Here is a 24,609-nt window from a genome sequence, read left to right as displayed (position 1 = left end):
AATTGCAGTAATAAAGTGTGTTCAGTTTAAAATTTAAAGTGACAGTAACGGTTTTATTTTAAAACGTTTTTTTGTTCTTTCTTATCAAGTTTATGCCTGTTTAACATGTCTGAACTACCAGATAGACTGTGTTCTGAATGTGGGGAAGCCAGAATTCCTATTCATTTAAATAAATGTGATTTATGTGATAATGACAATGATGCCCAAGATGATTCCTCAAGTGAGGGGAGTAAGCATGGTACTGCATCATTCCCTCCTTCGTCTACACGAGTCTTGCCCACTCAGGAGGCCCCTAGTACATCTAGCGCGCCAATACTCCTTACTATGCAACAATTAACGGCTGTAATGGATAATTCTGTCAAAAACATTTTAGCCAAAATGAACCCTTGTCAGCGTAAGCGTGGCTGCTCTGTTTTAGTTACTGAAGAGCATGACGACGCTGATATTAATATCTCTGAAGGGCCCCTAACCCAATCTGAGGGGGCCAGGGAGGTTTTGTCTGAGGGAGAAATTACTGATTCAGGGAACATTTCTCAACAGGCTGAACCTGATGTGATTGCATTTAAATTTAAGTTGGAACATCTCCGCATTTTGCTTAAGGAGGTATTATCCACTCTGGATGATTGTGAAAAGTTGGTCATCCCAGAGAAACTATGTAAAATGGACAAGTTCCTAGAGGTGCCGGGGCTCCCAGAAGCTTTTCCTATACCCAAGCGGGTGGCGGACATTGTTAATAAAGAATGGGACAGGCCCGGTATTCCTTTCGTCCCTCCCCCCATATTTAAAAAATTGTTTCCTATGGTCGACCCCAGAAAGGACTTATGGCAGACAGTCCCCAAGGTCGAGGGAGCGGTTTCTACTTTAAACAAACGCACCACTATACCCATAGAGGATAGTTGTGCTTTCAAAGATCCTATGGATAAAAAATTAGAAGGTTTGCTTAAAAAGATGTTTGTTCAGCAGGGTTACCTTCTACCACCAATTTCATGCATTGTCCCTGTCACTACAGCCGCATGTTTCTGGTTTGATGAACTGATAAAGGCGCTCGATAGTGATTCTCCTCCTTATGAGGAGATTATGGACAGAATCAATGCTCTCAAATTGGCTAATTCTTTCACCCTAGACGCCACCTTGCAATTGGCTAGGTTAGCGGCTAAGAATTCTGGGTTTGCTATTGTGGCGCGCAGAGCGCTTTGGTTGAAATCTTGGTCGGCTGATGCGTCTTCCAAGAACAAGCTACTAAACATTCCTTTCAAGGGGAAAACGCTGTTTGGCCCTGACTTGAAAGAGATTATCTCTGATATCACTGGGGGTAAGGGCCACGCCCTTCCTCAGGATCGGCCTTTCAAGGCAAAAAATAGACCTAATTTTCGTCCCTTTCGTAAAAACGGACCAGCCCAAAGTGCTACGTCCTCTAAGCAAGAGGGTAATACTTCTCAAGCCAAGCCAGCTTGGAGACCAATGCAAGGCTGGAACAAGGGAAAGCAGGCCAAGAAACCTGCCATTGCTACCAAGACAGCATGAAATATTGACCCCCGATCCGGGACCGGATCTGGTGGGGGGCAGACTCTCTCTCTTCGCTCAGGCTTGGGCAAGAGATGTTCTGGATCCTTGGGCGCTAGAAATAGTCTCCCAGGGTTATCTTCTAGAATTCAAGGGACTTCCCCCAAGGGGGAGGTTCCACAGGTCTCAGTTGTCTTCAGACCACATAAAAAGACAGGCGTTCTTACATTGTGTAGAAGACCTGTTAAAAATGGGAGTGATTCATCCTGTTCCATTAAGAGAACAAGGGATGGGGTTCTACTCCAATCTGTTCATAGTTCCCAAAAAAGAGGGAACGTTCAGACCAATCTTAGATCTCAAGATCTTAAACAAGTTTCTCAAGGTTCCATCGTTCAAGATGGAAACCATTCGAACTATTCTTCCTTCCATCCAGGAAGGTCAATTCATGACCACGGTGGATTTAAAGGATGCGTATCTACATATTCCTATCCACAAGGAACATCATCGGTTCCTAAGGTTTGCATTCCTGGACAAACATTACCAGTTCGTGGCGCTTCCTTTCGGATTAGCCACTGCTCCAAGGATTTTCACAAAGGTACTAGGGTCCCTTCTAGCGGTGCTAAGACCAAGGGGCATTGCAGTAGTACCTTACCTGGACGACATTCTGATTCAAGCGTCGTCCCTTCCTCAAGCAAAGGCTCACACGGACATCGTCCTGGCCTTTCTCAGATCTCACGGCTGGAAAGTGAACGTGGAAAAGAGTTCTCTATCCCCGTCAACAAGGGTTCCCTTCTTGGGAACAATTATAGACTCCTTAGAAATGAGGGTTTTTCTAACAGAGGCCAGAAAAACAAAACTTCTAGACTCTTGTCGGATACTTCATTCCGTTCCTCTTCCTTCCATAGCTCAGTGCATGGAAGTGATCGGGTTGATGGTAGCGGCAATGGACATAGTTCCTTTTGCGCGCATTCATCTAAGACCATTACAACTGTGCATGCTCAGTCAGTGGAATGGGGACTATACAGACTTGTCTCCAAAGATTCAAGTAAATCAGAGGACCAGAGACTCACTCCGTTGGTGGCTGTCCCTGGACAACCTGTCACAAGGGATGACATTCCGCAGACCAGAGTGGGTCATTGTCACGACCGACGCCAGTCTGATGGGCTGGGGCGCGGTCTGGGGATCCCTGAAAGCTCAGGGTCTTTGGTCTCGGGAAGAATCTCTTCTACCGATAAATATTCTGGAACTGAGAGCGATATTCAATGCTCTCAAGGCTTGGCCTCAGCTAGCGAGGACCAAGTTCATACGGTTTCAATCAGACAACATGACGACTGTTGCGTACATCAACCATCAGGGGGGAACAAGGAGTTCCCTAGCGATGGAAGAAGTGACCAAAATCATTCTATGGGCGGAGTCTCACTCCTGCCACCTGTCTGCTATCCACATCCCAGGAGTGGAAAATTGGGAAGCGGATTTTCTGAGTCGTCAGACATTGCATCCGGGGGAGTGGGAACTCCATCCGGAAATCTTTGCCCAAGTCACTCAGTTGTGGGGCATTCCAGACATGGATCTCATGGCCTCTCGTCAGAACTTCAAAGTTCCCTGCTACGGGTCCAGATCCAGGGATCCCAAGGCGGCTCTAGTGGATGCACTAGTAGCACCTTGGACCTTCAAACTAGCTTATGTGTTCCCGCCGTTTCCTCTCATCCCCAGGCTGGTAGCCAGGATCAATCAGGAGAGGGCGTCGGTGATCTTGATAGCTCCTGCGTGGCCACGCAGGACTTGGTATGCAGATCTGGTGAATATGTCATCGGCTCCACCTTGGAAGCTACCTTTGAGACGAGACCTTCTTGTTCAGGGTCCGTTCGAACATCCGAATCTGGTTTCACTCCAGCTGACTGCTTGGAGATTGAACGCTTGAATTTATCGAAGCGAGGATTCTCAGATTCTGTTATCGATACTCTTGTTCAGGCCAGAAAGCCTGTAACTCGAAAGATTTACCACAAGATTTGGAAAAAATATATCTGTTGGTGTGAATCTAAAGGATTCCCTTGGGACAAGGTTAAGATTCCTAGGATTCTATCCTTCCTTCAAGAAGGATTGGAAAAAGGATTATCTGCAAGTTCCCTGAAGGGACAGATTTCCGCCTTGTCGGTGTTACTTCACAAAAAGCTGGCAGCTGTGCCAGATGTTCAAGCCTTTGTTCAGGCTCTGGTTAGAATCAAGCCTGTTTACAAACCTTTGACTCCTCCTTGGAGTCTCAATTTAGTTCTTTCAGTTCTTCAGGGGGTTCCGTTTGAACCCTTGCATTCCGTTGATATTAAATTATTATCTTGGAAAGTTTTGTTTTTGGTTGCAATTTCTTCTGCTAGAAGAGTTTCTGAATTATCTGCTCTGCAGTGTTCTCCTCCTTATCTGGTGTGCCATGCAGATAAGGTGGTTTTGCGTACTAAACCTGGTTTTCTTCCAAAAGTTGTTTCTAACAAAAACATTAACCAGGAGATTATCGTACCTTCTCTGTGTCCGAAACCAGTTTCAAAGAAGGAACGTTTGTTGCACAATTTGGATGTTGTTCGCGCTCTAAAATTCTATTTAGATGCTACAAAGGATTTTAGACAAACATCTTCCTTGTTTGTTGTTTATTCCGGTAAAAGGAGAGGTCAAAAAGCAACTTCTACCTCTCTCTCTTTTTGGATTAAAAGCATCATCAGATTGGCTTACGAGACTGCCGGACGGCAGCCTCCCGAAAGAATCACAGCTCATTCCACTAGGGCTGTGGCTTCCACATGGGCCTTCAAGAACGAGGCTTCTGTTGATCAGATATGTAGGGCAGCGACTTGGTCTTCACTGCACACTTTTACCAAATTTTACAAGTTTGATACTTTTGCTTCTTCTGAGGCTATTTTTGGGAGAAAGGTTTTGCAAGCCGTGGTGCCTTCCATTTAGGTGACCTGATTTGCTCCCTCCCTTCATCCGTGTCCTAAAGCTTTGGTATTGGTTCCCACAAGTAAGGATGACGCCGTGGACCGGACACACCTATGTTGGAGAAAACAGAATTTATGTTTACCTGATAAATTACTTTCTCCAACGGTGTGTCCGGTCCACGGCCCGCCCTGGTTTTTTTAATCAGGTCTGATATTTTATTTTCTTTAACTACAGTCACCACGGTACCATATGGTTTCTCCTATGCAAATATTCCTCCTTAACGTCGGTCGAATGACTGGGGTAGGCGGAGCCTAGGAGGGATCATGTGACCAGCTTTGCTGGGCTCTTTGCCATTTCCTGTTGGGGAAGAGAATATCCCACAAGTAAGGATGACGCCGTGGACCGGACACACCGTTGGAGAAAGTAATTTATCAGGTAAACATAAATTCTGTTATTCTTTTACTTGTGGTACCATTATAAACATAATTTAAATTAATTCTAACTTTATGGCTTCAACAGTATTGCGCAGAAGAGCATAGTTACTAAAATTGTGATCAGCAGACATGGTCTCCAAGAGTAGACTTTTATCTCTTTCTTTACAGAGAAAAATTATATTTGCTCTTGGCCTGGATGCCACTTTTTCTACAGTAGCTGTTGGAAAAGGCGTTTTCCTTCTTAATATAAGGAGAGTCTGCGGCTTCATTCCTTACTGTTGGGAAATACTTAACCTGGCCACCAGGAGGAGGCAAAGACACCCCAGCAAAAGGCTTAAATACCTCTCCCACTTCCCCCATCCCCCAGTCATTCATTGCCTTTCGTCACAGGACTTGTTGCAACCGGCAGCGGCTGTTGCCTCTGGTTGCTGGAGCTGCGGCCTACTAGTGTGACTCCTTAGCGGAATTGATTAGCTCTGTTTCTTAGCAAAGGGATCAAGCTAAAAAAGGATCAAATAAATAAGGATATTTGAGTTATTTCAGGAGGTATATAACATATCTCTTTTAAATTGTTGTTACTTAAATAGTTTGTTACTTTCAGATAATCTATTTTGTATTTCTATTAACTTTATATTTACTGTTTCTTCTGTTAAGTGTGATCAGTCCACGGGTCATCATTACTTCTGGGATATTACTCCTCCCCAACAGGAAGTGCAAGAGGATTCACCCAGCAGAGCTGCATATAGCTCCTCCCCTCTACGTCACTCCCAGTCATTCTCTTGCACCCAACGACTAGATAGGATGTGTGAGAGGACTATGGTGATTATACTTAGTTTTATATCTTCAATCAAAAGTTTGTTATTTTAAAATAGCACCGGAGTGTGTTATTACCTCTCTGGCAGAGTTTGAAGAAGAATCTACCAGAGTTTTGCTATGATTTTAGCCGGAGTAGTTAAGATCATATTGCTGTTCTCGGCCATCTGAGGAGTGAGGTAAACTTCAGATCAGGGGACAGCGGGCAGATGAATCTGCATAGAGGTATGTAGCAGTTTTTATTTTCTGACAATGGAATTGATGAGAAAATCCTGCCATACCGATATAATGTCATGTATGTATACTTTACACTTCAGTATTCTGGGGAATGGTACTTCACTAGAATTACACTGTAAGAAATACATAAAGCTGTTTAATAACCAGAGATTATGTTTAACGTTTTTGCTGGAATGTAAAATCGTTTTCATTTGCTGAGGTACTGTGTGAATAAATGTTTGGGCACTATTTTCCACTTGGCAGTTGCTTAATCTGTTTTTCTGACAGTTTCTGTTCTCCCTCACTGCTGTGTGTGACGGGGAGGGGCCGTTTTTTGGCGCTTTTACTATGCATCAAATATTTCAGTCAGCAACTCATTGTATTCCCTGCATGATCCGGTTCATCTCTACAGAGCTCAGGGGTCTTCAAAACTTATTTTGAGGTAATTTCTCTCAGCAGAGCTGTGAGAATTATAGTTTGACTGAGATAAAAAACGTTTATTCTGTAATTTGTTTCCTGCTTTCAAAATTTGTTATCTTTGCTAATGGGATTAAACCTTTGCTAAAGTTGTGTTGTTTACAAGGATTGAGGCTATAACTGTTTCAATTTATTAATTTTCAACTGTCATAGATCTTCTGTGCTTCTTAAAGGCACAGTACGTTTTAATATTATTCTAATTGAATTGTATTTCCAAGTTGCAAGTTTATTTGCTAGTGTGTTAAACATGTCTGATTCAGAGGATGATACCTGTGTCATTTGTTGCAATGCCAAAGTGGAGCCCAATAGAAATTTATGTACTAACTGTATTGATGCTACTTTAAATAAAAGTCAATCTGTACAAATTGAACAAATTTCACCAAACAACGAGGGGAGAGTTATGCCGACTAACTCGCCTCACGTGACAGTACCTACATCTCCCGCTCAGAGGGAGGTGCGTGATATTGTAGCGCCGAGTACATCTGGGCGGCCATTACAAATCACATTACAGGATATGGCTACTGTTATGACTGAGGTTTTGGCTAAATTACCAGAACTAAGAGGTAAGCGTGATCACTCTGGGGTGAGAACAGAGTGCGCTGATAATATTAGGGCCATGTCAGACACTGCGTCACAGGTGGCAGAACATGAGGACGGAGAACTTCATTCTGTGGGTGACGGTTCTGATCCAAACAGACTGGATTCAGATATTTCAAATTTTAAATTTAAACTGGAAAACCTCCGTGTATTACTAGGGGAGGTGTTAGCGGCTCTGAATGATTGTAACACAGTTGCAATACCAGAGAAAATGTGTAGGTTGGATAAATATTTTGCGGTACCGACGAGTACTGAGGTTTTTCCTATGCCTAAGAGACTTACTGAAATTGTTACTAAGGAGTGGGATAGACCCGGTGTGCCGTTCTCACCCCCTCCGATATTTAGAAAAATGTTTCCAATAGACGCCACCACAAGGGACTTATGGCAAACGGTCCCTAAGGTGGAGGGAGCAGTTTCTACCTTAGCTAAGCGTACCACTATCCCGGTGGAGGATAGCTGTGCTTTTTCAGATCCAATGGATAAAAAGTTAGAGGGTTACCTTAAGAAAATGTTTGTTCAACAAGGTTTTATATTGCAACCCCTTGCATGCATTGCGCCGATCACGGCTGCAGCGGCATTCTGGATTGAGTTTCTGGAAGAGAACATTGGTTCAGCTACTCTGGACGACATTACGGACAGGCTTAGAGTCCTTAAACTAGCTAATTCATTCATTTCGGAGGCTGTAGTACATCTTACTAAACTTACGGCGAAGAATTCAGGATTCGCCATTCAGGCACGCAGGGCGCTGTGGCTAAAATCCTGGTCAGCTGATGTTACTTCTAAGTCTAAATTGCTTAATATACCTTTCAAAGGGCAGACCTTATTCGGGCCCGGGTTGAAAGAGATTATCGCTGACATTACAGGAGGTAAAGGCCATGCCCTGCCTCAGGACAAAGCCAAAGCCAAGACTAGACAGTCTAATTTTCGTTCCTTTCGTAATTTCAAAGCAGGAGCAGCATCAACTTCCTCTGCACCAAAACAGGAAGGAGCTGTTGCTCGCTACAGACAAGGCTGGAAACCTAACCAGTCCTGGAACAAGGGCAAGCAGACTAGGAAACCTGCTGCTGCCCCTAAAACAGCATGAATTGAGGGCCCCCGATCCGGGATCGGATCTAGTGGGGGGCAGACTTTCTCTCTTCGCCCAGGCTTGGGCAAGAGATGTTCAGGATCCCTGGGCGCTAGAGATAATATCTCAGGGATACCTTCTGGACTTCAAATACTCTCCTCCAAGAGAGAGATTTCATCTGTCAAGATTGTCAACAATCCAGACAAAGAAAGAGGCGTTTCTACGCTGCGTACAAGAGCTCTTGTTAATGGGAGTAATCCATCCAGTTCCACGATCGGAACAGGGACAGGGGTTTTACTCAAATCTGTTTGTGGTTCCCAAAAAAGAGGGAACTTTCAGACCAATCCTGGACTTAAAGATCCTAAACAAATTCCTAAGAGTTCCATCGTTCAAGATGGAGACTATTCGGACAATTTTACCTATGATCCAAGAGGGTCAATACATGACCACTGTAGATTTAAAAGATGCTTACCTTCACATACCGATTCACAAAGATCATTATCGGTACCTAAGGTTTGCCTTCCTAGACAGGCATTACCAGTTTGTGGCTCTTCCATTCGGATTGGCTACAGCTCCAAGAATCTTCACAAAGGTTCTGGGTGCTCTTCTGGCGGTACTAAGACCGCGGGGAATCTCGGTAGCTCCATACCTAGACGACATTCTGATACAAGCTTCAAGCTTTCAAACTGCCAAGTCTCATACAGAGTTAGTGCTGGCATTTCTAAGGTCACATGGATGGAAGGTGAACGAAAAGAAAAGTTCACTCGTTCCACTCACAAGAGTTCCCTTCCTGGGGACTCTTATAGATTCTGTAGAAATGAAGATTTACCTGACAGAGGACAGGCTAACAAGACTTCAAAGTGCTTGCCGCACCCTTCATTCCATTCAACACCCGTCAGTGGCTCAATGCATGGAGGTAATCGGCTTAATGGTAGCGGCAATGGACATAGTACCCTTTGCACGCTTACACCTCAGACCACTGCAACTGTGCATGCTAAGTCAGTGGAATGGGGATTACTCAGACTTATCCCCTTCTCTGAATCTGGATCAAGAGACCAGAAATTCTCTTCTATGGTGGCTTTCTCGGCCACATCTGTCCAGGGGGATGCCATTCAGCAGACCAGACTGGACAATTGTAACAACAGACGCCAGCCTTCTAGGTTGGGGTGCCGTCTGGAATTCTCTGAAGGCTCAGGGACAATGGAGTCAGGAGGAGAGTCTCCTGCCAATAAACATTCTAGAATTGAGAGCAGTTCTCAATGCCCTCCTGGCTTGGCCCCAGTTGACAACTCGGGGGTTCATCAGGTTTCAGTCGGACAACATCACGACTGTTGCTTACATCAACCATCAGGGAGGGACAAGAAGCTCCCTAGCTATGATGGAAGTATCAAAGATAATTTGCTGGGCAGAGTCTCACTCTTGCCACCTGTCAGCAATCCACATCCCGGGAGTGGAGAACTGGGAGGCGGATTTCTTAAGTCGTCAGACTTTTCATCCGGGGGAGTGGGAACTTCATCCGGAGGTCTTTGCCCAAATACTTCGACGTTGGGGCAAACCAGAGATAGATCTCATGGCGTCTCGACAGAACGCCAAGCTTCCTCATTACGGGTCCAGATCCAGGGATCCAGGAGCAGTCCTGATAGATGCTCTGACAGCACCTTGGGACTTCAGGATGGCTTACGTGTTTCCACCCTTCCCGTTGCTTCCTCGATTGATTGCCAGAATCAAACAAGAGAGAGCATCAGTGATTCTAATAGCACCTGCGTGGCCACGCAGGACTTGGTATGCAGACCTGGTGGACATGTCATCCTGTCCACCTTGGTCTCTACCTCTGAAACAGGACCTTCTGATACAGGGTCCCTTCAAACATCAAAACCTAACTTCTCTGAAGCTGACTGCTTGGAAATTGAACGCTTGATTTTATCAAGACGTGGATTTTCTGAGTCAGTTATTGATACCTTAATACAGGCTAGGAAACCTGTTACCAGAAAGATTTACCATAAGATATGGCGTAAATACCTATATTGGTGTGAATCCAAAGGTTACTCTTGGAGTAAGGTTAGGATTCCTAGGATATTGTCTTTTCTACAAGAAGGTTTAGAAAAGGGTTTATCTGCTAGTTCATTAAAGGGACAGATCTCAGCTCTGTCCATTCTGTTACACAAACGTCTGTCAGAAGTTCCTGACGTCCAGGCTTTTTGTCAGGCTTTGGCCAGAATTAAGCCTGTGTTTAAAACTGTTGCTCCACCATGGAGTTTAAACCTTGTTCTTAATGTTTTACAGGGCGTTCCGTTTGAACCCCTTCATTCCATTGATATAAAGTTGTTATCTTGGAAAGTTCTATTTTTAATGGCTATTTCCTCGGCTCGAAGAGTCTCTGAATTATCAGCCTTACATTGTGATTCTCCTTATTTGATTTTTCATTCGGATAAGGTAGTCCTGCGTACTAAACCTGGGTTCTTACCTAAGGTAGTTACTAACAGGAATATCAATCAAGAGATTGTTGTTCCTTCTTTATGCCCAAATCCTTCTTCAAAGAAGGAACGTCTACTGCACAACCTGGATGTAGTCCGTGCTCTAAAATTTTACTTACAGGCAACTAAGGAATTTCGACAAACGTCTTCTCTGTTTGTCATTTACTCTGAGCAGAGGAGAGGTCAAAAAGCTTCCGCTACCTCTCTTTCTTTTTGGCTTCGTAGCATAATTCGTTTAGCTTATGAGACTGCTGGACAGCAGCCTCCTGAAAGAATTACAGCTCATTCTACTAGAGCTGTGGCTTCCACTTGGGCCTTCAAGAATGAGGCCTCTGTTGAACAGATTTGCAAGGCTGCAACTTGGTCTTCGCTTCATACTTTTTCCAAATTTTACAAATTTGACACTTTTGCTTCATCGGAGGCTATTTTTGGGAGAAAGGTTCTTCAGGCAGTGGTTCCTTCTGTATAAAGAGCCTGCCTATCCCTCCCGTCATCCGTATACTTTTGCTTTGGTATTGGTATCCCAGAAGTAATGATGACCCGTGGACTGATCACACTTAACAGAAGAAAACATAATTTATGCTTACCTGATAAATTCCTTTCTTCTGTAGTGTGATCAGTCCACGGCCCGCCCTGTTTTTAAGGCAGGTAAATATTTTTTAATTTATACTCCAGTCACCACTTCACCCTTGGCTTTTCCTTTCTCGTTGGTCCTTGGTCGAATGACTGGGAGTGACGTAGAGGGGAGGAGCTATATGCAGCTCTGCTGGGTGAATCCTCTTGCACTTCCTGTTGGGGAGGAGTAATATCCCAGAAGTAATGATGACCCGTGGACTGATCACACTACAGAAGAAAGGAATTTATCAGGTAAGCATAAATTATGTTTTTTACAGGTGGTAGACCTGAACTGTGAATTAGTTTCACTACAGAAATTGAATAGTTAAAGGTTTGAGTTAATTTCCATTCTTTTGTATTCTGTTTTTTTAGTATTGCAATTAGATAACAATTAGATTGTTTGCATAGGTTAGCAATTAGGAGGGACCCACCCTATCTTTCTAAAGGTATTTAAAGGGTATTTATCTGCCGTCAATATCTATGTTTCTATGATAGAGATGGAGGGTCCCCTCTACATTATCCACGAAAGAATTAAGGTCTTGAGAATTGCTTATTCTTTTATCTGTGATGCAAACATGCAGATCATTCGCCTAAATGCTAAGGTTTCTGTTTTTTCAGTGCAGGCCTGTCGGGCGCTCTGGCTGAAATCCTGGTCTGTGGATATGACTTCTAAGTCTAGACTCCTTTCCCTTCCTTTAAAGGGAAATATTTTATTTGGTCCAGGCCTGGACTCCATTATCTCCACGGTTACAGGGGGCAAGGGTGCCTTCCTACCGCAGGATAAAAAGAACAAGTCTAAGGGACAAGGTTCTAATTTAAGAAATCCCAACAACACCAGTCCTCCTCTAAGCCTGAGTAAGCCAAGAGTACAAGATAGGTTTCAAATCTCAACCACTCAAGGGCAGATTTCTCCTCTCACGCCTGTCTTCAAAGCCAGAAAAGAGGGAAGCCTTTTGCAGAAAGAGGTTTGGGATACTATTCAAACCTGTTTGTGGTTCCGATTAAGGAGGGAACTTTCCGCCCGATTCTGGACCTAAAGTGCTTAAACAAGCTTCTAAATGTTCCCTAGTTCAAGATGGAGACAATAAGGTCATCCTTCCTGTAGTTCAGGAAGGACAGTTCATGACCACTATAGATGTGAAGGATGCTTACCTTCACGTTCCAATCCACAAGGATCACTTCCAGTTCCTAAGGTTTGTGTTCCTGGACCAGCACTTTTGGCCCCTTCTGGGTCGGAGACTGTGTCATCTAAACCTCCGGCTGCGGAGGAGCCTGACTTTAGGTTTAGGATGGAAAATTTGCTCTTTTTGCTGAAACATGTGCTTGCTACTCTGAAAGTTCCGTAACCGAAACTTCCAGAAGAACCTGCGATTCCTAAGCTTGATAAGGTATATGAGGACAGGGTGATGCCTCAGACCTTCCCGATTCCTGTTAAGATGGCAAATATTATTAAAAATGAATGGGAGCAATTAGGTTTTTTCCCCCTTCTTCTTCCTTTAAGAAACTGTTTCCCATCCCGGACTCTCAGCTGTAGCTGGTACTGTCCCTAAAGTGGATGGTGCTATCTCCACGCTGGCGAAGCGGACAACTATTCCCCTTGAGGATAGTTTGTCGTTTAAAGAGCCCATGATAAAAAGTTGGAAAACAAGTTAAGGAAAATGTTTCAACAAACGGGGTTTGTTTTTCAGCCGGCAGTGGCTGTAGCCGTGGTCGCCGGAGTTACGTCATATTGGTGTGAATCCCTGTGTGAAATGGTCGAGGGGGAGATACAGGATAAGAATAAGGCGCTGAAGATCGCCAATTATTTCATATGTGATGCCAATATGCAAATTATTCACCTGAACGCTAAGGTGTCAGGTTTTTCCGTTTAAGCTCGCAGGGCTCTGTGGCTAAGGTCTTGGTCTGTGGACATGACCTCTAAGTCGCGGCTTTTGTCCATGCCTTTTCAAGGAAAGAGTCTGTTCGGTCCAGGATTCAATCATATCCACGGTTACGGGAGGCAGGGGAGCTTTCCTACCGCCGGATTAGAAGGCTAAGCCTAAAGGATCTACTTTTCGTCCCTTTCGTGTGGACAAGGCCCAGCGCCAGCAGCCCACCGCGAAAGCGGACCAGTCCAAGGGAACTTGGAAACCGTCTCATTCTTGGAACAAGTCTAAGCAGAGCAAGAAGCCCGCCGAGACAAAATCGGCATGAATGGGCGTCCCCCGACCGGTCTCCGGAACAAGTAGGGGCAGATTATCTCTCTTCTCAAAAGCCTGGTTGCAGGACGTTCAGGATCCTTGGGTTCTGGACGTTGTCGCCCAGGACTACAGGATAGGGTTCAGATCTCATCCGCCCAGGGGCAGATTCCTCCTATCAAACCTGTCTTCAAGACCGGAAAAGAGAGAAGCCTTTCTAGAATGTGTGAGAGATCTCTCCTCTCTAGGTGTTATTGTACCAGTACCCCAAGCAGAAATGGGTCTAGGGTACTATTCAAATCTTTTTGTGGTTCCAAAGGAGGGCACGTTCCGCCCGATTCTGGACCTAAAGTTTTGTAAAAAGTTTCTGAGTGTTCCATCGTTCAAAATGGAAAAGGATCAGATCTATTCTGCCCCTAGTACAAGAGGGACATTTCTCATCTCGTTACTCTCTGACACAGCTCTTGCCTGGTCTAATCCCTTGTGGGAGACTAATAAACCCGTGATTTCAAATAACCTGAATTTGTAGCCTCCTTTCGAAGGGTATTAAATGTTCCGGCTCGCTTCTCCTCTGCTGCTAACCGACTCATGTCCATTCAGCAAGGTACAAGATCTGTTAGTCAGTATGCTATTGAGTTCCGTACGCTTGCCGCAGAGGTAGGTTGGAACAATGAAGCCCTTGTTGCCGCCTTCTTTCATGGGCTCTCTGATGTGATTAAAGACGAAGTTGCTGCCAGAGATTTACCAGAGGATCTCGAGGCATTGGTGTCTTTTTTGATCCTAATTGACATCAGACTTTCAAGGTGCGCTTGCGGAAGCCTCCTGTTCCGTTGTCTCCTACGTGTTAGTTCCCACCCATGCCTCCCTCTCCTCCCATGCCTCCTGGTCCCGAGTCACCAGGTACTGCTGAGCCGATGCACCTGGGATTCACGCGTCTCTCCATGGCGGAGAGGGCCTTTAGGAGTAGGGAGGGGCTCTGCCTCTATTGTGGGTTACAGGGCCACCTTTTGAAGTCTTGTCCTACACGGCCGGGAAACGCTCACACCTAAGGTCCTGTCGGGGGCAGACCTTGGGTGGTTTATCCTCATCCCGGAGCCGCTTAAGGAGAAACCTTTGGTCACGGTTGTCCTTTCCTGGATGGACTCCTCCATAGTCACTCAGGCTCTTGTTGACTCCGGTGCTGCGGGCTCTTTCATTGACGGTGCTTTTGTATCAAAGCATTTCATTCCTCTTTTGCCTCGGTCCGTTCCGCTTGGTATTGAGGCCATTGATGGCAGGCCTCTTCATTGTGCCATAGACCTGAAACCCGGAGCCATTCCTCCTCTGGGCCGGATGTACCCTCTGTCTGTTGCAGAGAATTGTGCTATGGAGGAGTATGTTGCTGATGCTCTGTCGCAGGGGATCATCCGCAAATCCTGCTCTCCTGCAGGGGCTGGCTTCTTCTTTGTGAAGAAAAAGGGTGGCGAGTTAATACCATATATCGATTATAGGGGTCTTAATCGTCTTACCATTAAGAATGCTTACCCTATTCCGCTTATTACGGAACTCTTTAACCGCCTCAAGGGAGCTACGGTCTTTACTAAACTTGATTTGAGAGGAGCGTACAATCTCGTTAGGATTAAGGAGGGCCACGAATGGAAAACAGCATTTAACACCAGGAGCGGGCATTATGAGTATCTTGTAATGCCCTTTGGCCTATGTAATGCTCCTGCTGTTTTTCAGGAATTTATTAATGATGTCCTACGAGATATGTTGCAACAGTGTGTTGTGGTGTACTTAGACGACATCCTCCTCATACACTCACCCACACTTGAGGCTCATCGTTCTGATGTTACACGGGTTCTTCAGAGACTACGCGAGAATGGCCTGTTTTGTAAACTCGAGAAATGTGAGTTCCATCAGACGCAAGTAACCTTCCTAGGTTATGTTATCTCCGTTGCAGGGTTCTCCATGGATCCTGACAAGTTATCTGCAGTTCTGCAGTGGCCTCGCCCAGTTGGTCTTCGGTCTATTCAACGTTTTTTGGGGTTCGACAATTACTATAGAGTTTATTAAAGACTTTTCTTCCTTGGTCAAACCTATCACAGACATGACCCGTAAAGAGAATGATCCACTCCATTGGTCACCTACTGCCATTAAGGCCTTTGATGGTCTTAAGAATGCCTTTGCTGCCGGTCCAGTTCTGGCTCATCCTAACGCTGTCCTGCCTTTCGTTCTTGAGGTTGATGCGTCTGAGACTGGAGTAGGTGCCCTCTTGTCTCAACGTCCTACGCCTGACGGTTCCTTGCATCCGTGTGGTTTCTTCTCTAAGAAATTGTCTCCAGCGGAGTGCAATTATGAAATTGGCGACAGGGAATTACTGGCCATAATTTTGGCACTTAAGGAATGGAGGCATCTTCTCGAGGGTACTAGCGTGACAGTGCTCATTCTTACTGACCACAAGAATTTAACTTATCTTTCTGAAGCAAAACGTTTGTCACCCCGACAGGCCAGATGGGCGCTATTTTTGTCTCGGTTTAATTATGGGGTCTCTTACCTGCCTGGTAGTAAGAATGTTAGGGCTGATGCCCTCTCTCGACAATTTTCGCCTCTGTCCAAGGAGGAGTCTGTACCTACTCCTGTTATACCTCCTGACCATATTTTGGCTACCATACGTACTAATTTGACTTCTCCCTTGGGGGAGGAGATCCTGGCTGCACAAACCAATGCACCTCCTGAGAAACCTAGTGGTAAGTGTTTTGTTCCTGAGAATCTTCAAACTAAACTTTTGCACACTTACCACTATCCTAAAGCCGCAGGTCACCCAGGCAAGAACCAAATGATTTGGTCTGTCACTCGACAATTCTGGTGGCCAGGTCTTAGTTCTGATGTTGCTGCGTATGTTGCCTCCTGCTCAGTTTGTGCACAGAATAAGACTCCTCAACGTCTTCCTGTGGGTCTTCTTCAACCTATTGCTAATGGTGAGCGTCCTTGGACACATCTTTCCATGGACTTCATTGTCGAGCTCCCTGTTTCCAATGGCAATACTGTTATCCTTATGGTGGTTGACCGTTTTTCTAAAATGTCACATTGCATTCCCTTGATGAAGCTGCCTACCGCTCAGGAGCTTGCTTCAATTTTTGCCTGAGAGGTCTTCCATTTACATGGGTTACCCAAGGAGATAGTGTCGGACCGGGGTAGCCAGTTTGTCTCCAGATTTTGGCGTTCCTTTTGTGCTCAAATGGGGATCCAGCTTTCCTTCTCTGCATATCACCCTCAATCCAATGGGGCTGCGGAACAGTCTAATCAAGCTTTGGAACAGTTCCTCAGTTGCTATGTCTCAGATCACCACAATAATTGGTCTGAACTGTTAACTTGGGCAGAGTTTGCTCTCAATAGTGCTATTAATGCTTCCTCCAAGTTATCCCCGTTCATGGCGAATTATGGGTTTTAACCATCCTTGTTGCCCGATTCATTCATGTCTCAGGGTATTCCGGCTTTGGAGGAGCATCTCCGGCAACTCCGTTCCACGTGGGTGCAGATTCAGGTTTGCCTTCATTGTTCTATGCAGCGCCAAAAGTTCCAGGAAGATCGTAGGCGTCTGCCCGCACCTTCCTACCAGTGATGAGAGAGTTTGGCTGTCCTCCCGCAACTTGAACCTTTGTGTGCCTTCCAATAAATTAGCTCCCCTTTATGTTGGTCCTTTTCGGATACTCCGACGGGTTAATCCTGTGGCCTACGCTCTTGACCTTCCTCCTGCTATGCGCATCTCCAATGTTTTTCATGTCTCCCTCTTGAAACCATTGGTTTGTAATCGGTTTACCACTGTGTTGCCTCGTCCCTGTCCTATCTTTGTTGACAACCATGAGGAGTATGAGGTCAGCAGCATTATTGACTCTCGTATGTCCAGGGGCCGTGTATTTGGTTCACTGGAGGGGCTACGGTCTGGAGGAGCGTTCTTGGGTTCCCTCCTCTGATGTTCATGCTCCCGCCCTCCTCCGTGCCTTCCATGCCCGTTTCCCCAATAAGCCTTTTGTCCTCCCGCGGGGGAGGGGTCGTTGAGGGGAGGGTACTATCAGGGTTTTCTCCCTGTTGTGTTTGCCTTGTGCTGCTGACAGCCATTTTGCTCACCTCTCTTCCTAACTATGGTGCATTGTGGGGAATGCTGCTCATTTCCTGCACTTCCTTTTATGGCCAGACTGGTGTGCATCATCCATGTGAGACAGGATTCAGTCTCAGAATTGTGATGTCATCACTTATTATTTAAAGGGCCTCTGTTCAGTATGCTTTGCGTTGTCTCAGCCCGGTTTGTGAGTTCCTGTGTATTACCTGGCTGCCTGACGTCCTTCCTGGTTCCTGATCCCTGGCTTGTTCCTGACTCTGCTTTTTTCCTTGTTCCTGATTCCGGCTCGTCTGACTATTCGCTTTGTCTCTTGACTCGGCTCGTCTGACTACCAGCTCTGGTTTTGATTCCTGGCTTGTTATTTGACTTGTGGACTTTTTATTATTTTTTGCTATTAATAAAGGTGTGATTATTTTTGCACTTCTCGTCTCAGTCTGATTCCTGGCACCCTGACACCTTCATGTGCCAATCCACAGGGACCACTTCAAGTTCCTTGAAATTTGCGTTTCTGGACCAACACTTCCAGTTTGTGGCCCTTCCCTTTGGTCTGGCGACGGCCCCCGATAGTCTTCACAAAGGTTCTTGGTGCAGTGGCCAGAGCCAGAGACATTGCTGTGGCGCCCTATCTGGACGACATCCTAGTCTTTGAGTCGTCGCTCAGTCTCGCAGAAGATCATTCAATGGTTCTTTTTCTTTTGCTCCAATCTCACTGTTGGAAGATCCACTCAGGAAAGAGTTCCCTGGTTCCCAGCAACAGGGTGGAGTTCCTGGGTACGATAATAGACTCTATGTCCATGAAAATATTTATCACAGACCATCAACGCACTAAGATTGCGTCCTCTTGTCTTGCCCTTCAATCCTCCTCAAGCCCCTCGGTGGCTCAGTGTATGGAGGTGATCGGACTCATGGTTTCCAGCATAGACGTCATTCCATTTGCCAGGTTCCATCTCAGACCTCTTCAATTGTGCATGTTGAGACAGTGGAACCGCGATCATTCAGATCTATCACAGCAGATATTCATGAATACTCAGACTCGGATCTCCCTCTCTTGGTGGATCCGTCCGGAGCAACTGTCCATGGGGACATCCTTCTTGAGACCGTCCTGGGAGATCGTGACCATGGACACGAGTCTGGCAGGAGGGGAAGTTGTTTGGGGTGCCAGGATGGCACAAAGAAAATGGTCCCGGGAGGAGTCTCTCCTTCCGATAAATATTCTGGAACTCCGAGCAATCTACAATGCTCTGAAGGCATGGCCTCTTCTGGGGTCTTTCAGCTTCATCAGATTCCAGACCGACAACATTACCTTGGTGGCTTACATCAACCATCAGGGGGGTACGAGGAGCTCCCTAGCTATGAGGGAGGTGTCTTGGATCATGGAATGGGCGGAGTCCCATAGCTGCTCGCTCTCAGCGATTCACATTCCAGGTGTGGACAACTGGGAAGCAGACTTTCTCAGCAGGCAATCCTTCCATCCGGAGGAATGGTCTCTTCACTCCTAGGTGTTTGCAGAGATTTGTCTCAGGTGGGGAACACCGGAGATAGATCTCAAGGCGTCCAGACTCAATTGCAAGCTACCCCGATACGGGTCGAGGTCCAGGGATCCCCAGGCAGAGCTAATAGATGCCTTAGCGGTGCCTTTGGGGTTCAGCCTTGCTTACATTTTTCCACCGCTACCACTTCTACCTCTTGTAGTGGCTCGCATCAAACAGGAGCAAGCTTCAGCCATTCTGATTGCTCCATCATGGCCGGGGAGGAAGTGGTTTGCAGAACTGGTGGGGATGTCATCCTCTCCGCCATGGAGGTTACCCTGTTGTAGGGATCTGCTGGAACAGGGCCCCTTTCAACATCAAAATCTTGATTCTCTGAGGCTGACTGCTTGGAGATTGAACGCCTAGTCTTGGCCAAGAGAGGCTTTTCAGAAAGTGTGATTGATACTCTAATTCAGGCAAGGAAGCCAGTCACTCATCGCATCTACCGTAAGGTGTGGAGGACTTACTTGTCCTGGTGTGAGAAGCATGGATATACTTGGCATAAGGTGAAGGTATCCAGGATTCTGTCCTTTCTCCAAGACAGTTTGGAGAAGGGTCTTGCCGCTAGTTCCTTAAAGGGACAGATTTTGGCATTGTCAGTCTTGTTGCATAGGAGACTCAATCTGAACTGGCTGCCTTGCAATGTGAGCCACCTTATCTGTTTTTTCATGCAGATAAGGCTGTGCTTTGCACTGGTTTGGGGTTTCTTCCCACGGTGGTGTTTAACCGTAGCATCAATCAGGAAATAGTTGTTCCTTCTTTATGTCCTAACCCCCCCTTCTCCTAAGGAGAGCTTATTTCATAACTTTGTCGTTCGTGCCCTGAAGTTCTATCTTCAGGCTACGAAGGATTTCAGACAGTCTACATCTCTTTTTGTGGGGTATTCAGGGAAGCGCAAGAGGCAGAAAGCCTTTTCTACTTCTTTGTCCTTTTGGTTGAGGAGCTTGAGTTGCTTGGCCTATAAGACAGCGGGACATAAGCCTCCTCAGAGGATCACAGCTCAAACAACTAGAGCTGTGGCTTCTTCTTGGGCCTTCAAGAATGAGGCCTCTATGGAGCAGATTTGTAAGGCGGCTACCTGGTCCTCCTTACACACTTTTACAAAGTTTTACAAGTTTGACGTTTTTGCTTTTGCGGAAGCTGTTTTTGGGGGAGAGGTTTTGCAGGCTGTGGTGCCCTCAGATTAGGGTCTGCCTTTTCCCTCCCGGTTTCATTCAGTGTCCTCTAGAGCTTGGGTATATGTTCCCAACAGTAATGAATGAAGCCGTGGACTCTCCTCCCCTTTAGATGGAGGAGAGGGGGGGAGATTCCACGACTCCTGCTCATATCTCCGATTTGACGGACCTAAATTTAATTAACATCTTCTGGCACCATTTATACCCTGATGTTTCTCATACTGATCCTTGTTCCCTCGGCAGAATTACTGGGGGGATGAGGAAGGTGGGGGAGGTATTTAAGCCTTTGGCTGGGGTGTCTTTGCCTCCTCCTGGTTGCCAGGTTCTTCATTCCCAACAGTAATGAATGAAGCCGTGGACTCTCCTCCCCTCGATGGGAATGAAATTATCAGGTAAGCATAATTAGTTTTTTTTTAAATACATTACTATATTATAACACTGAAACTATGAGTTGATTATTAAAAACAAGCTTATTTCTTTTGTTTTCTTCTCTTCCTTTAAGCATATATCAGCTGCCTGAAAGTCTTATTCATTACCCACAAAAGGCAATAAAGGTAAAGCTTGCTGGATTTAAACCACCCTTAGAGGATTTTGAAGCTGATCGACTTCCTTATTGTAGAGAATGGAGCATGAAAGCTTTGTGGGCAATGAAGGAACTCCTTCAAGAAAAACAACTCTTTGCTTCCTGTGTTGTAAGAATCAGTTTTGTTCTACCATTTATTTGTGTATATATGTTTATCTTTGTAATAAGATCACATATCATCATCTTTATGTTGCTCATTTGAACAGTCTTTAGACCATAATCTTTTAAAGAACTAGATTGGACATGTCATAGATATTTGTAATTGTCTCCCCTTTTTCAATTCTGATAATTGTATAACAATTACATTTTTACTAATAAAAGGACATTGGCTGTCCTTGTCTACTCAAGTATCAAGTATGGATTGTCTGCTCCAAATAAGTCGTGTCAGGTGTTGTTTGGCCGTTCAAAAACATTTGCAGCAAACAAACTGATTGAGAATCCTTCATGCTAGGCCTATATGTTAAAGAGAAATAAAACCAAAATGTGTCTTTCTTTATTCAGATAGAGAATAAAAGTTTTAAAAAGTTTCCAATTTACTTCTCTTGTCAAATTTGCTTTATTCTCATGTTATTCTTTGTTGAAGAGATATCTATATAGGTAGCGTGCACATGCCTGAAGTACTATATGACAAAAAATAGTGGTGCCATCTAGTGCTTTTACTAATGTATAAGATTGCTGCCATATAGTGCTGCAGACATATGCACACTCCTGAGCTTACATCCCTGCTTTTCAACAAAAGATAACAAGAAAACGAAGACTATTTGATAATAGAAGTAAATTGGAAAGTAGTTTAAAATTGTATGCTCTATCTGAATCACAAAATATATTTTTTTTTCGGTTTTATGTCCCTTTAATACAATGCTACAAGTCTTGTAATTACAAGTTCTTATTTCTCTCTTCAGCATATATTTGACTTTCACACCTGTAATACTTCCCTGCAATTGTAAAAAAATATGAATGTACGGGTGTGATTAAGTTTTAAAGTCAAGTTACTGATGAGCGGAGTGTACTCATGAGATATTTTGCATTGTCATTGTACATTTACTTATCAATGTAACCAAACTCACTCTCACAAATCCAACACACACTCTTAGCACCTTACCTCCTCAAATTGGTATCTCCTCAGAATACATTTTCTCACAAGATGTATGCAACATAGCCTACTTTACAAAACCCAAATAAATAAAAGATGGTGGTAATTTTTTTATGACAAACTGCATTCTTCAGAGCCTAAAGGCTGTGACACACTGCAAGAGATGCGGCGCGAGGCGATGCAGCTGCTTCGCACCGCGTCGCATCGCTTCTAAAGTTCAATTATTTCATCTCTGAGCGCTCAGCTACGCAACCTGACGCAGCAGAGTGCTCAGAGATGAAAAGGCAGAACACACTGAGCGCGCACAGCCGCATCTACACGCTGCGCACCACTCCGTTTCCAGTGTGTCACAGCCTTTAGAGTGGTAAACACCCTTAACAACAATTGCTTTGTATCAATTTCTCAGATTTGGATTTATAAATAGGCATTGCCAATATGTGCAACCTCCATTTGGTCTGGCATTAGCACCAAGAATCTTCACTACGATTCTCTTAGTTCTTTTGTCTGTATTGAGAGTTTAGGGCACAGCGGTAGCTCCTTACCTAGATGACATTCTGATGCAGGCTGTGCTTCGAAAAATACAAACACAGTTTTTCAGTTCCTTCGTTCTCGTGGTTGGAAAACTAACCTCCTGAAAAGCTCTCTACTACCACAAATAAGAGTTGCTTTTCTGGGCTTCATTATAGACAATGAGACTATCATTCAGATACTCTGACTCAACTTGTAGAAATCCTGTGTTTTTCTCCATCAAACTCCTACTTTCTATACTGCTTCAAAACATAGAAGTAGTTGGTCTTATGAAAGCGGCTTCAGATGCCATCCCTTTTGCCAGATTCCACTTACGTTCTTTGCAGCTTCAAATGTTGCAACAGTGAAATGAAGATTACAACAGTCTGTCTCAGAAGATCTCTTTAGGCTTCAAGACAAGATATTATTTAACTCAGTGGCAGACTCACAAATCGTTGACTCAGGGAGATTAATTTATCTGTCCAAATTGGGTAGTAATTACCACTGACACCAAACTGCTGGGTTGTTTTGTTTTACTATCCAGGAAAATACCTAGGATAAAACAAGAAAGGGCCTCAGTGATTCTAATTCCACTGTCCTGGCCGTGCAGGACTTGGTACTCAGATCTGGTACAGGTGTCCTCCAGCCGGCCTTGTTGTCTTACTCTCAGAAAAGGCGTTCACTCTTAAAGTCTCTTCTATCAAAACATCAAATTTCTCAATTTGATGGTGTGATGATGGAAGGCATGATCTTGTCCATAGGGCTCCATAACATGTTGGATATAATTTGATCACTAGGAGGAGTTCAAGAACCCACACAAGAGCTTAAATTCCCTCCCATCTCTCCTCAGTTTTGTTCTTGGTCTCCAGGAGAAGGTTGAGAATAGAGGTGTTAAAAGTCACTGGGGGGACAATGGTATTTCCTCAGATATCCTATGTACAAGCCCTGGATGGGCTCTCTACTGGATACTGCTGCAGCTTGGTGCCTGGTAAGTCAGTGGAGGGGTGCTACTATAGGTAAGTCACTTACCACTGCACACACACACAGAGGATATTAAGGGGTACTCTGAAACCAGTACAGCATAGCTAGGGGACTTAGCCTGCTCTCCTTCCGACACATTTTTTTATATATAATTTAGGTACCTGACTGCTATATCTCACTCTGGGGGACATACCTACAGTACTATTAACCGTTTTAACTCAGTTGGTAGCCCTATTTTTTCAATATTTATTAAATAGGTGACTGTCCTTTTAAGTGAACCGATAACTTCCCTGTGCAGTTAGCGGTTTTATTAGACATCCGGTCTACAGGGGAGGGGGGTTAACTTGCTGTGGTGGTCATTTTAAGTGTTTGGAGTATGTTTAAAATATATTGCATGTTTCTGCTTCTTTGGCCTCTCTGAGGCATTGGCAGCAAATATGTTCCAGTGTGCTAGGTCAACCAACAAAGTGACAGTTGCATACCTCAAAATTTGAATACAAATCAGCCACAACCTTCTACTTCCTCTAAGGAATTATGTCCTCTGTATGTTACTCAGGTGGCTACTAATGACTTTAACCCTGAGTTTAAAAATAGTTTGCACAAGGCTATGGCAGAGTGTTTAGCAGCTATTGAGTTTCATACTCACTTATTCCTAAGTATTCATGATTGATAACATTCTGTATGTAGAAAAAAAAAATCAAAGACCTTTATGAAGCTGTACACCTCAGGAACATACCTATGTAGTCTACAGTGTACACAATTTACTATAATATGTGCAAGTATTTATTGTACTGAACATAATGGTATATGGTTCCATTATCATTTATTTATAACTATCTGTGATATCAATACCCTTTCTATAGGTCCATGAAGCATTGTACTCCCTTCATTTGAAGTGGATGTAAACAGATAGGCCTAGATTTGGAGTTCGGCGGTAAAAGGGCTGTTAACGCTCCGCGGGCTTTTTTCTGGCCGCACCATAAATTTAACTCTGGTATCGAGAGTTTAATCAAATGCTGCGTTAGGCTCCAAAAAAGGAGCGTAGAGCATTTTTACCGCAAATGCAACTCTCGATACCAGAGTTGCTTACGGACGCGGCCGGCCTCAAAAACGTGCTCGTGCACGATTCTCCCATAGGAAACAATGGGGCTGTTTGAGCTGAAAAAAAACCTAACACCTGCAAAAAAGCAGCGTTCAGCTCCTAACGCAGCCCCATTGTTTCCTATGGGAAACACTTCCTACGTCTGCACCTAACACTCTAACATGTACCCCGAGTCTAAACACCCCTAACCTTACACTTATTAACCCCTAATCTGCCGCCCCCGCTATCGCTGACCCCTGC

General features: G+C 44.7%; 1 protein-coding gene across 1 annotated transcript in view; it reads left to right on the top strand.

The window, feature by feature from the left end:
* Positions 1-24,609, top strand: part of RNF17 (ring finger protein 17) — a 514,511-nt gene that overhangs the window by 462,648 nt on the left and 27,254 nt on the right. Inside the window, exon 17 of the mRNA XM_053705579.1 lies at positions 20,606-20,795. Within this exon, the coding sequence (XP_053561554.1) occupies positions 20,606-20,795 (190 nt within the window). The remainder of the gene's footprint in view (positions 1-20,605; positions 20,796-24,609) is intronic.

This window comes from Bombina bombina, chromosome 3 (assembly GCF_027579735.1).
Source record: "Bombina bombina isolate aBomBom1 chromosome 3, aBomBom1.pri, whole genome shotgun sequence".
NCBI lineage: Eukaryota > Metazoa > Chordata > Amphibia > Anura > Bombinatoridae > Bombina > Bombina bombina.
Note: the sequence above shows the minus strand (reverse complement) of the source record. Positions and strands in the feature narration are given on the sequence as shown.